Source organism: Hippocampus guttulatus, chromosome 1 (genome assembly GCF_054856545.1).
Source record: "Hippocampus guttulatus isolate MCC_2025c chromosome 1, RoL_Hgut_1.0, whole genome shotgun sequence".
NCBI classification, from domain to species: domain Eukaryota; kingdom Metazoa; phylum Chordata; class Actinopteri; order Syngnathiformes; family Syngnathidae; genus Hippocampus; species Hippocampus guttulatus.
The window spans coordinates 22,577,412-22,591,221 of record NC_141261.1 but is presented as its reverse complement, the minus strand read 5'-3'; the positions used below and the strand labels follow the sequence as shown (position 1 = coordinate 22,591,221).

General features: G+C 44.1%; 1 protein-coding gene across 2 annotated transcripts; it reads left to right on the top strand.

Annotated features, from left to right (window-relative positions):
* The first annotated feature begins 3,741 nt into the window (after window positions 1-3,741).
* tnnc1a (troponin C type 1a (slow)) lies at window positions 3,742-8,442 on the top strand. 2 transcript variants are annotated; one of them, XM_086120001.1, is made up of 6 exons: window positions 3,742-4,014; window positions 5,039-5,069; window positions 5,202-5,348; window positions 6,226-6,340; window positions 6,689-6,825; window positions 7,901-8,442. In XM_086120001.1, the coding sequence occupies exons 1-6, from the start codon at window positions 3,991-3,993 to the stop codon at window positions 8,041-8,043; spliced, it is 597 nt and encodes a 198-aa protein (XP_085976127.1). In that variant the 5' UTR covers window positions 3,742-3,990; the 3' UTR covers window positions 8,044-8,442. The 2 variants fall into 2 exon arrangements, with proteins under 2 accessions (XP_085976127.1, XP_085976136.1); XM_086120010.1 differs by lacking the exon at window positions 7,901-8,442 and adding an exon at window positions 7,076-7,595 and having other exon boundaries at window positions 3,757-4,014.
* The last annotated feature ends 5,368 nt before the right edge of the window (window positions 8,443-13,810 follow it).

The following is a 13,810-nucleotide window of genomic DNA, read 5'->3' as shown; positions in this document are numbered from 1 at the left end:
TGCTACCTGGGGGCCATATAGGACCAACCAGATGGTTGACAAAAGTGCTATTTTCATGTATTTCATTTTTGATTATCCATTTTTCACGACTACAGTATAAGCCAACAACAAAGGGTTTGCAAAAGGAAAAAAAAACACAACAAAACAACCACACACTGTAATCCCCCCCCCCTTGATAAAAATTTACATTCAAAGATGGCACTAAAATGCTGAACAAGAAACCAACATTAACTGCCAGAACATATTTTGCACAGTTTTCACAAAAATCAACATACTCCACATTTTGATACTATTGAAGTACAGTACTATGTTTGTCCTGCATATGATTCAACTCCCCCCCCCCCCCCACCCTCAAATGTGGCTTTCTCATGTTGCAGTACAGGGCAGTAGAAGACCCAATATAACAATGAGTACAACTAGAGCATGTCTGCCATTGAGTGGTGAGTGGTGATATTACAACATAAACATAAAAAAGCATCATCACAGTTTGGCACCTGTGGATTCGCATATTCAGTTATTTTTTTGTTTTTCAACATTTTCTCACATTTTGGATTTTCCCTGGTTTTCTGGGATTGAAAAAAAGATTCCCCCTCTCATTTTCCTTTTTTTTTCAATCGGAGTAAAACATCTGTCACTTGGCATGGAAAGGTGAACAAATATATCTTATTTGTATGGAATAAAAAAAATTATCTGATCAATTTAGTGAAATTTGATCATTTCCCACTGCACACCTTAGGCACTCGCTCATTTTGTCGAAATACTTGACCTTGCATAAAAGGACTCAAATTCATAAAGTATAACATAAATCTTTTGGGGGGAAACGCTTCACTAACATAAAACTAACCTGCATAAAACCTTGATTGATTGTGTTCAAACACAAGAAATTGTCTGTTGTTATGAATGTGAGTGTCAATGCCAGGCCAGTCACTGATTGGCAGGTGATCAGTCCGCGATGATGAATGAAGGAAGTCCATGAATAGATCTGAAGGCGTATGCTTGCATCGGCTTTCTGGGAATCGATTTTAAAACACAAATTCACTCAAATGTGTCCATTTGTGCCATCGCTTCAAATGCAATAAGCGCTGGTGGAATTTCAAAGGAAAAAAAAAAATAAGAGTCCCCTTTGCGGCTTCCATGTCTTGCCTGCTTCCGTATAATCCACATCAGCGCTGTCAAATTCTGTCAGGTTCCAGTGAAAAGCTGTTGGTGGATTATCCACACAAACAGCCACATCTGCAGGAAAAATGTTTTTAGTTTTGATGCAGAGAAGAGTTTGCACCACTGCATGACAGGAAACAAAATGAATCGTGCTTTATTGGCATCAATTACGCGTGCGTAAGTAAGAAATTGTCATCACTGAATTTTGTCTCCATGCATCCTTCCATCAAGCTAGTTTTACTTGGTTTCTTTTTTAATCCTGATTAGGTTGTGGGGCACCTTGAGACAATAGAGCTCAGTCTCGAGGATTCTGCTCTTCTCTATCGATCCATTTTGAATTATTTTGGGACATTTTAAGGGAAGTGAAAAGCTGTGATCCTGTTTCACACAACTGTGTTTTGTGAGCAAAACAAAAGGGGCCTTATTTTGTGCCCAGGTTTAGCACAAAGTGCAGTCAAACTTTGCACATTTCTGGGGTTTTCTCGTAGACAGGCGCATCTGAACCGTTGTGAGAGTGAAAACAGCCGACTTACTTCCGGGCCAATGAAAGTGCCTCCACTGATTCCTTTTAATTGCGTCGCAGGAGAGGTGCGTGCCAGTTTTTGACATTGCGGAGGCAGAAATCGACTGGCTAGAATCCGTTTATACGAAACTGCAAGCAGACCTCTTTGTGCAGATGATGTAAAGTTGACCTTGCCAATGACACATCACTGCTGTGAAGTGGACACTTGGAAACCGTTTTTCACCCTAAGCGTTCGTGCCCGGAGGCTCTCCTTTACCAAGAAATCAAGCGCTATACAAAATAGATCGATGGATCAGAATGCAAATAAAACCGTGTGGGAGCAACTGCTTGAAGAATGCTGACTAAGGTCATCACTTCTTTTTCAGTGTGAAGATCAACAGTAAACTTCTTCAGCAGCATTAAAAGAAAAAAAACAATCTTACATTTTTTGAGAATGTTATTTACCAGGACGAGCTTACAGATTGTAATGTCAAATGTCAGGGCACAAAGTACGCACCCTCGTCTGGTCTCAAAACCTTCAGGGGCTTCATTTTCTTCTGTCAAGAGTAAGTGTCCAAATGCTTTTCAATGCTTGAAACCAGTTGCTTGACTCCTGTGAGAGGTAGCGTGGGTTAACTTCCCACTCACTGACAGTGTGAATGCGAGAGTGAATGTTAGTCTGTCTCGACTGTGTATTTGCCCTGTGATTGGCTGGCGGCCCATTCAGGGTGGACTTGAATTTTGTAGCACTGCCATTCTTCCTCTGTCCTGAATGGCATTGTGACATTCTGCTGATCATTTGAATGAAGTGCAGGTGTTGGAGGAGGGAGACGAGGTGATTTACTCCTACAAAAAATGATCGTTGAGTTTGGTGAATGTTTTTGGAATGAACGATTCTCACAGTTTTACAGGCTTGTTTCAGATATGTTCACATATTTCTTTTTTATGAAGATGTACTGCTTGATTTTACAGTGTGCTGCGGACCACGTGGCACACGCTCCTCCGTGCATGTATTTTTTTTCTTTCCATAACCACACTAACTGGGTTGTAGGTGGAATTCCCACACTATTTAAATAACCAATTGACCAATAAATCAAATATGTTGGTGGAGTTCCGGGGTGCTCGTTGATGCTCACGATTGACCACACGCACACATCTATGGTGTCAGTGACACAGAAATGTATTTAATCCCTAACACATAGTCTCATAAAGCACACATCAAACCAATTAATATAAACAGAGCTTTGGGTCAGGAATTGTTCCGTGAGGGTAGCGAGGCAGAGTGGCGAAAACGCTTTTTGTGTGTGTGTGTGTGTGTGTGTGTGTGTGTGTGTGTGTGTGTGTGTGTGTGTGTGTGTGTGTGTGTTTTCCGTTATTGTCTCCAGGTATGGGCAAATGGTCTGTGAGGACAATCCCGGTGTGATCAACTGCATCCGCCAGATTAGGTGCGAATTGGCTTTCTATTGTGAGTCTCAGTTTGATGTGCATATGCTCTTCTAGCTTTTGGCCGCCTTTTGCTGTCTGGAAGCGGTCATCCTGCTGTGGGAGCCCTTTGAAGCGCTGATAGTGACCTCCAGTCCAGGGGTCCGGTATGGACAAAATAAGGCCTCCACCCCCTTGCTCCTGACACCTTGCCTTCACCGCCCGTTCCTCAGCCACACCCAGCACAGTCTCTCATTTACACTCAGCAACACATCATTATTTGCAGTCACACCTTCCGAAGTTTCACCCGAATTAACGGGAAGTCAGCACTGACACAAAAGCAAGTATTTTGTGACTATATGAAAAATTGCAATACAGCAACGTGAAAGCATTTCCTGTACTGCGAATGAAAGTCCCCTCAGGGTGCACACCTGCCTCTGACGATGCTGCCACTTTTCCGAGTCTCTCTCCGGATCTTTGTGGTCTGCTTAGCCTCGCTTCTCGGCTTCTTCCCCCTCATCGCTCTCCAGAGCTGGCTGTGTCTCTCGTTCACTCCTGGAGGAATGTTGAGTGTCGCTTTAGCCCCCTCCCAAAAGATTAAGCCCCTCCACACTCCCCTCTCCTCTCATCATTCCATTCCCTAGTACGCCCCCCCTAAGAGTTGCTGCATTTTTATCTGAGCCCAGTGATTGCGACGGATTGGCCGCATGACACACAGACACAGACACACATTTGTGGACGCGCAGCGAGGGGAGGCTGCCCGCGGCTGGGGAGGGACCAGACAACGGCGGGCTCCGGCTATAAAACCTTGCCATGATGAGGCCAGGGTCTTGCCCTGAGCTGGACAGTACCCACTTCCTTTCTGGCTGCAGGACACCGCCAAGACAGGCAGCAGACCAGCCTCCAACATGAACGACATCTACAAGGCAGCGGTACGTCCCTACGCAATCGTGATCGCGATCGCCGACGCTATCAACTTCTGGGCAACATTTGCTTCATGGTTGCAACTCCCAAGAAGTGACTAATCTGTTCATGGTTTACCCATATATGATGCTTTATGTTGCCATTTGACTTGAACGGTTTCCATCAGCGGCTGCTGATGATCCGACCTCTCCATGTTGGCCCATTTGACCCCAGTCAGTCCTGAGAGAGGAACCCCTCAGGAGCTTTCTGCCAACTTCATTCATGACTCCAAATGGATCAGTCCAATTTCGCATGTGCTAATTTGGGCTGGTTGCTTGTGGTGCTCTGGTGCCGGAGAGGGGCTTGAGGTTCAGAGAGCCCAATCCCATCAAGCCCCACCCCCACCAGCTCAGGGCTGAATTCCAGCTTTATCTGTGAGCCCGCGAGCTCCAAGGGAGTCCGTCCGCCTCTGCGTGGACCAACGGCTGTGTGCCTCGTCCTCATCCGTGCCAGAGAAGCAGCGCAGCTGAAACAGGAAACGCACACGGGAATGTTTCTTACAAATGAGTGTGCGCTGTGGATTGATTCTTTCACGTCTATCATCCCTTGCGGGAGGGGTGCATTTAATTTATGGTGGACAGAGTAAACTCTTACATAGGCAGCTGTCTCCCTCTCTCATTCGCGGTAGCTTTTCCTGGATTATCGTTCTATTGTTGCGCCAGAGCCACAAGCTATGCTAATTTAAAACACGGTGTATTCTGTCCTTTATCAGCAGTTCCTGATCCTCCTGCCTATTTTTACCCTCGCCTCTTACTGGCTCACACTTGACATATAGAGTCTGTGTTTCGTCAGGGATGGCCCGGGGTTTCCAACTAAAAATATCACCTTTGTTGGGGAGAAAAGTGATGGAAAAGTAGACTTCGCATGGGCCGATTTGAAACATTGCTGCGGGAACATGATTTTATGAGTTGGTGGTGTGTTCGAAAGCGGCACACAACTGAAAACAAATCAGAGTCTTTTGCCAAAATACACACTCTTGTGTACTGTTTGCAGGTGGAGCAGCTGACGGACGAACAGAAAAATGGCAAGTGACTTGAGCGTGGACCTTATATTTCATTTCATAACAACTCAAGCAAAACCTTTTCTGTATTTATGAATGAAATGCGATGTTTTCATTTCTGTCACTTGTCGCTAATGCGTCGGGCTGTTCTTACAGAGTTCAAGGCCGCGTTTGACATTTTTGTCCAAGATGCAGAAGATGGCTGCATTAGCACCAAGGAGCTGGGCAAGGTGATGAGGATGCTGGGCCAGAACCCCACGCCGGAGGAGCTGCAGGAGATGATTGATGAAGTGGATGAAGACGGTAAATCAGACAGTGGCTGTTTTGATAGAAAAAGAAAAGGGTGGGGCGCCTACTTCTTGGGTACTTCAGCAAATTCCTGGCACCGAGAAATTTTATATAACTGCTAAGGAGCCTGGATAGGTGCGATGTGTCACAACATGAAAAAACGGTACCCTCTGTTATTATCTGATGGACTTCCAAATTTAAAAACCCAATCCCAAAAACAATTGCACATTGCTGGCATCCAGCCAGGACCTTTTGTGTCACAATTTGGTAAATGTCATATTTTTTTCAGTCCACACCTGAGCCTGTTATTTTTTTACCGAGGATTGACCAATCTAAAGTGTTGAAAACTCTTTGATGATGCAACGGGAATGGTTGAGCAAGCATGCTATTTTTGGGATCTCCTGGAAAGTGATGCTTTTGGAGGTACATGGATCCCGCCCGATGTCGGCCATATATTGACATGCCTCGTGCAGCCTGTGTGTGTTGCCATCAAGTGATTTTAAATTTTAGTGAGTGAGACATATAATATAGCCCAATAGTGGATTTGCAAAGAATCTGTGGGCTACACAATCATTTGTCCATCCAGTCATTTTCTAAATGCTGTCAGGTGACTGTGAGAGACAGGCGGCGACCACCCTGGACTGGTCACCAGCCGATTGCAAGGCATTCAAATACATCAACATCACAAGTCTATCGAGACTTATTTTCCACTGCACTACCTTGATCTGGTGGGGCAGTGCCAGATTTGCCCCAAAAGCAAAATACTGAAATCATAGAACCAATGTCTGATTGTTACTCAGCCGCAGCATTTTTTGCTAATCCCAACGATGAAAGGTGATGAAGTCCAAGATGAACCTGTGGCAACTATTTAGTCAAGTGTGTCTCTGCGCAGGGAGCGGCACGGTGGACTTTGACGAGTTCCTGGTCATGATGGTGAGATGTATGAAGGACGACAGCAAAGGGAAGTCCGAGGAGGAACTGGCAGAATTGTTTCGCATGTTTGACAAGTGCGTTTCTCCATTTCTAAAGTTGACTGCAACAAAGCTTTTATTTAAATCAGATGTAACCAACACAAGCAGACTGGTAATCAAGTTGCTATGCTATGTGCACTGACAAGAGCACCACTAAGCCCAGCAGTTACTCCTTCATGCTTCTTGGCAGCCAACAACATTCAAGCGGCCTCATGGTGTGAGCCAGACAGCTCGTCTTCCAAACTGTAGCATCACAAATAATTCGATGCAAGATGGGATCAATTAGCGGCCACACAGACACACTGGCTCACGCAGTACCATGCGTGCACCATACCAAACATGCATTCATGTTTTGTTTTGGTTTTTTCACATGTGATTGCGCAGAAACGCAGATGGCTACATCGACTTGGACGAGTTGAAAATGATGTTGGAATCAACAGGAGAAGCGATTACTGAGGACGACATCGAGGAACTGATGAAAGACGGGGACAAGAACAACGACGGCAAAATTGACTACGACGGTGAGTCGTCGCGAGTCACTAATAGTCTGCGGTGCTTTCTTTTGTCGCTCGTGTGAAGCTCACGTGTGATCATGAAAAAAGGAGAGTTTCGGCAGTCCCAACTCCGCTGTGTTTTGAATATGTTGTGAATCTTCTTGGGACTAATCTATTGCACGGATCACCTTTTTGTATCACTTGCACACTGTGGAACAACCAAGAGATGAGTTATTCTTATTTGGCCCGTGTTTGTCGCTGTTCGCTCATTTTGCAGAGTTCTTGGAGTTCATGAAAGGAGTGGAGTAATTCATCACAGCAGAAGCTTATTTTTGTATTCCTCTGTCACATCTGGAAAACCGGAAGCTGACTTGGGATGCAGCTTTGGAACGACTGCAAGATTTTCTGCATCTGACTCTTGCTTTTGTCTTTTTCCGACCATCTCCACTTGCATCGTTGTAAATACAATTTGTAACTATATTTTGTGCCCACGTATCCTGAATTTGTGTCAATGACATATTCCATTTGAAATCTTTTTTATGTCGTAAGTTCCGTTTACAGGTATTTTCACCTAGCGCTTGATGTTGTCTTGCTGTGTTGCACAAAGCAGAATGCTTCTCTGAGTCTCTACGGTGACTTTAAGAGCATATTTCGTGATGCACATGGCAAACATTTTTATATGGTTGAGGCCCCCTCAGGACTTGTTGTTTCCCTTCTCATAGCCTTGGAAAGCACGCGTTTGACTATGTGCTTGGAATGTGCGGTCAAGAAATAAATAAGAGCCATTTGTCAGAGCACTTTGATTCGTCCTATATTCCACATAACAATGATTCCACATAAAAATCACTCGAATATTTTCTTTCCACATGCTCTATATCCTCATGACTAATTCTAAACGTGGATCTCACATCCGTAGCCACTTGTTTCTTCTGCTCGAGTCTGCCGCTTGTCTGTGGCACGCATGCGATTCAAATGGCCGCTGCGCGATTCTCTTGTCTTTTGGGACAGGAGCTATTTATGTCTAATCATGTTGGTGCCCATGTTAGGGGATCTGGAGTGACTGTCTTGGTGTTGACAATCCCGTGCCTTTGTCCTTATAAAGAACTAGAAACGTGTTGCAGACCTCAGTGTGCTGTCCCCGCGGAGGATTGGATGACAACTGCCAACCGGTTGAGCCCTGGCGACCAACCCTTGAACATCTTGGGCCAAATACCTTTTAAACTGATTGATTCTGAAGAAGGATGAGGTTTGAAATGGAGCTCTTGTGCTTCTTTTCTGGGCGTCAGATTTACCAGAAGCGAAATCAACCTCTATTTTCTTCCATTGTTCCATTCACGGTACAAGTTAAAAGTTCAAGCCTGCTTGTGGCCGCGAGGAGGACAAGCAGGAAAAAAAAATGTTGTTGGCATTTTACACTCCAGACCAGGATGAGTCACGCGGTTACTGCAAAGTCAGTTACAGCGCGCCCACCACTTGATGTCAGCAGTCTGCCGGTGTCAAGACAAGCTTTGGCGCTGTGTTTTGCCCACTGAGAGCTTCGGTGACAAGCCAACAATTTGTGCTGCCATAAAAGAATTGTCGATGATCGCGCATTGACTGATCATGTAATCCTTCACTGTCTATAATATTTACGAATGGAAATTGACTTGCTTCAGGTTTCAATAAATAAGTCGTTTTGTTTGTTTGTTTGTTTACGTCAGGGACCATGTACAGCAAAGGATAAATGCTGAACAAGCTAGTAGTTTTGTAGCTAATTTCTACCTGTAGCCCCAACTTAAAAAAAAAAGATTGGAAAGGTTCAAGGAAAATTAGATTCGGAGTGACAACCGCAGCCACTTATACGGAGAAAAATTGAGACCACCCTTGTTTCTCCAGTTTCCTGTTCATTTTAAACACTTAGTACAATACAATAAAAGGTACATTTGTTTGACCCAATAGAACAACGACAATAAAATCAGCTCATAAGAGTTACATTTAAGAGATGATCGAGACATTTTTCAATGGGTTTCCTGGCAATTATCACAATAACAGCACAAGTTCTTACACGAATAACTGTGACGTTGGACTGCATAAATAAATAAAACAGTGCTGTTAGTTAAGTTTTCAAAACGAGGACACACAACCAGGCCACGATACTGACAGCGCCCAGCCTCAGCCATGCGCAACACACCCACATTTTCTTCCACAGTCCTCTTATGACCGCTGTGGTGTTGTAGTGTGGTCGGGGGAGCTGACACCTACAGTGTATTTGTCGGCATTTTTATCAGGGTCTTTGATCAGAGGGCTTCAGCCCCCCAAAAATAGACATAACAATTCCACTCCACACATGGATTGCATCTCACTCACATTTAGTGCATTGATAACATATGGGTTAATCAATGCTGACAGGTTTTATTTATGGTCCTTTGGAGAAGGCTCGAAGATCTGTGATGTTCTTCAATTCATTGTGTGTGTGTGGGGGGGGGGCATAGCAGTGAGTGAGTAGATGAGTGTATTTCATGATGTCAGTGTTCTGACTTGTGACAAAGTTTGGCCCTCTCAGTCCATCCCCCCCGAGGGTCCTGTCAACACCATTCAGTCCCGCTGGCCACGGTCCTGCGTCGCACAGCTGCACTGTGGACGGGCTGGTGAATAAACAAGGCGACATCGATTGGCTGCGCTTCCTCTCTTCACAAAGTGCATTTGTGAAGTCGCTAAGCCGGTGTGTGCGGTGTGGAAGAGGTCGAGTGGTGCTCTCCCCGCCATCAATGGGAGGCCCGGCAGCAGCAGAGTTGTGTGTGAATGAATGTGGGGTGTGGCGCCACAAGCTGCAGGCTCTTACGCAAGCTCAGCCTGATGACTCATGCTGGATGTTATTATCACACATTGCAGTTTAAGGAGGCACCTTCACCACCGTGGATTCCGGTGACACAAAAGGTAGCATGAGACCAGCGTGACAGAGGAGGAGGGACGCCGATGAGATATAAAAAGATTTGGATCAATAACAGCAATATAGAGTACACCATCAGCATTCTGTAACTGATTTCATTCAGCTTTATTCAACCAGTGTGTATGATCGGTGGGTAAGGTTGAGTCTCACAAACACAGCACATACCACCTCTGTATTAATTTCCTTTATCTACAAGTGATTCATTGACATTCATCATGCATCATGAAATTGGGCTACCAGATGTGTCAGTGAGCTGTGCCAACAATGTGATGCTTTTATAACCTATTCTCAACACTGTCTGATTTATAGCGTTATAAAAGGAGTCACAAAATCCTCGGCAGAGTGCGGACTAGCCGGGATACCGTGCGGATGAGGGTGTTAACCACTCATGCCATCTTTGTTTTGTGCCACCCACAAAGGAAGCCCTCAAGTGACGGTTCCTGTCTTTCTCGCCTCTCGTATCACACAGTGTAAAAAGGTGTCATGACGCCAACTAAAACAAAATAAACAAGCGTTTCCTCTTTTGTTAGCTCCTACTGTATTAAAAAAACAACAACAACAATAACTGCTTTAGTTGTGCTGTTAATCACTTCAGACCAAGACAGAGTACTATTGAAGCCTAAAATGACTATCCATCAATTACAAAAAGTTGGACAAGTGCCATCTTTGGTTGAGAAAGAGGTAGGCTGTTTGAGTAGTCATAAATACACAACGAGGAAGTGGAAGATGACACAAAAAGAGAGCGGAAGGCCTGCGAATCCAGCTTGAACAGACAGAATATTGTATGGTAACGCTCCAACCCACTTGTGGGGCTGAGAACACTGAAGTACTGTCTCTGCACTGCCTGGACATAATGGCCCACACAACAGCGAGCCCCAAAGACACAGAATTTGCAAATTCCACAATAACTAGTCATTGATTCAAATGAATGATGATGATTGTTTAGCTTGATTGTACCACTGGAGTCTTTATCTATTTTTACCACTTTCCAAAGGGAAATCGCGGCAAGAAATATAGGCTACCAAACCTACTATTCTGATGATTTGTGCACCTAGGCAGGGCAAGGCAGTTTTATTTTTATAGCACGTTTCATTCACAAGGCAACTCAATGTGCTTCACACAAGCAAAAGCTACCAGCTACAGCTACAAGTGTTGACAAACACAACGGTCAACGCCATTCAGAAGCAAAGCAGACAAAACCAAAGCAGCTTTAAAAAACAATTAAAAGAACGTAAATTGACAACATTGGAATCACATGAACGGAAAACTTTAAAAACATTTCAGAGCAAAGAAATAAAAGTGGTTTTCTAAAATTTAGAGTACATTCATTTAAAAAGATAATGAAAGAAAAAATAGCTACATTTTTGATATTCCTCTTGATCCGTTGTGCTTGAACGAGGTCAAATGTCACATGTGAAACAAAATTTTGAAGTCAGATGCAAAAAAATAACAAATTTCTCTCTACCCCAAACAATTTCAACATAGTTCAGTTTTTACATGAATACTTGTATATTTTCATCCAGGATTTTCTTTTCACATCATAAAACAGAATTTTGGTCAGCAGCTAAATTGAGCATCCTGAGTCCCCTTTTTGGGCTCATGTATCCAATCTGTACAGCAAGCAGCATGTGGCCTTCCGTGAAGTATACCAATAAAGCAGACGGCCGAGTAGCTCCCAGATCTGCCTCCTGCACCGCTCCAGCGCTAAAAACGCATGACAGAACGATGACCTTTGTGTTCTGCGTTGAGTGAGCCATGTCAGAAAACACCAGCGTCCCCTTTCAATCGCTTGGCCACAGACTCAAGTGCAAACATGCATATTTGTTCCCGTACACTTGTGAGCTCAGTCTACTGTAAAGTGGCGGATGGTGGAATTGGCCCAGACTAGAGACTTCTGCTAGTAACAGATGGGCGGTTCGCTCCACCACCAGGACTCCATGTGGCTCTGCTTCACACACGACCTATATTCTCATGGACAAACGTGTCGCTTATCTTACACTGCAGAGGGCATATTGTCCATTACCCTCCAAGGACACGTCACAATAGGGGGCTATAGGGTCCGTTGTTGTTTTTGATACGGATACAGTATTTACTAAAAATCAAATAGGGTTGCAATGTGGTCCTGGAATACTGCACGACATGATGGATGTCTTCACATTTCATTTTATAGTATGGTTACAAAATCAAACACATAGTGGTGCCTTGTACAGCCTTTATTGTGTCCTGTCGTGCTGGGGCTGAGGGAATCTGACTCCGGATCTGTTTAATCCATCACACGTATTGGCAAGAATGAGGAACCGAAAATGGCTTCAATCTCAAATAAAAGGAGATTAAGGCATCCACATTCCAATACAAGTATAGATGATTCAGTGACAGCAGAGTTATTCCTGTCACCGAACGTAGCCATTAAAAGTATTCAAGGAACTCCCTTTTGGGCATGTCAGCTGCCATCATGGTTTGGAGCAAGCATGGAAGGTATCCTGGTTATCCAACCGGGCCATGAAGCTAAACCTATAAAGTGGCGTCTTTCAAAAAAGATGACAATATATGCATGGTGTCATCGCTGCCCAGTGTCATGATGTCATCTATGTTGAGATTAGGATTATTTTACCCTGCCGTGACCATCTGATGGACAAGCAAAGGAGCACACAGAGAAATGCTGTTATTCAAACTGTGGTTCCTCTTTCCCAACAACAACATTACTTTGGCCTTTCTCTAAAAAAATGACTGCATCTATTCCTCAAATTAAATAAACAGATTTATATGGCAAATGTGAAATTCAGGAAGAGGCAGCTGTGAGCAACATACTGTCAACCATGCAGTATGATAAGCATGCTCTTATGACCACAGCAGATGTGATTGTAAACCAGCGCCGACTGGCTTCGATACCACATAAACACATTGCAAATGGGCCTTGACACCCAGCTCAAATCCCAGCGGCCTCATGCACATCTGCTTCCACAACTATGAATGCTGAGCGAGCACATTTGGCAATGAAAAAAAAATGCACCCCGCGACCCTAGTGAGGATGAAGCGGTTCGGAAGATGAATGAATGAATGAATGAAAAAAAATGCAGTCTAGATTTAGTCATCTCACCATCTCACCCATCCCATCCAATACTAATATAGATGTCAAATATCATATTTAGTAGTTCTCACAATGTCCGGATGAACAAGATCAAAATGTTGGAGAAGCCACATGGTCCTAAACCCTGATTTATTTTGTTAATTGATGGCCATCAGAGACTTGACTTTGTGAGCTATATAAATTAACTGACAATTCGGCAGTTCACTTAACAAAAAAATAAAATAAAAAATGAGAACAACATATCATTTCAGTCCGTAAGAATTTGGTTCCCATTCAGTTGAAGAGGAGATTTTAACATTATACTACGACTCGTCTATAAATGACAGAATGCCTTAGGTCCGGTCGACATGAAAGATATGCTTCATGGAATATGAACCCAGTAGGGCTCTGAGCTCCGCAGACTCGGGTCCATCAGTGGAGCCCAGAGATCAAAGCAAACACGGTGCATCAGCATTCAGCGGCTCTGCTGCACGCAAATGGAATAAGATGCCAACAGAACTCAAGTACCTGTATTTTCCATATCTGTACTTCAAGGGCTTCTCAGTTCAATGTAAGGGACCGTAAAACTGTAACGGTACTTGAAATGAGGAAAGATGCTGTCATCAACAAATCAATCGTGACCTAGCAGGGACAAAAAAGGCGATTGAGAGCGTGGGCCAAAGTGCAGAGGCCACTACTTTTGACCACACATTTGACCTCAACAACCTATAGCACCGCTTGATCAAAATGATTTACAACCTTTCACAGATATACATCAAACGGTGTCTTAAATGAAGCTTGAATAAACGTGTCTGTGTCTTGTGGACGATCCCATGGAAGAGATTTTCTGTTTTATGAAAGAAAGGCACGGCAGCGCTATGTGGGATGCAGCTTTCTGTGGCCTACGTATGTCTTGGCACCACTGTCTTTTCAGGCCTAATCAGAGATCTGGCCCGCAGGTATGTGACATGCCTGGTTCAGTCTTGCGAGAAAAGCTCATCACTCAATAGCTTTCA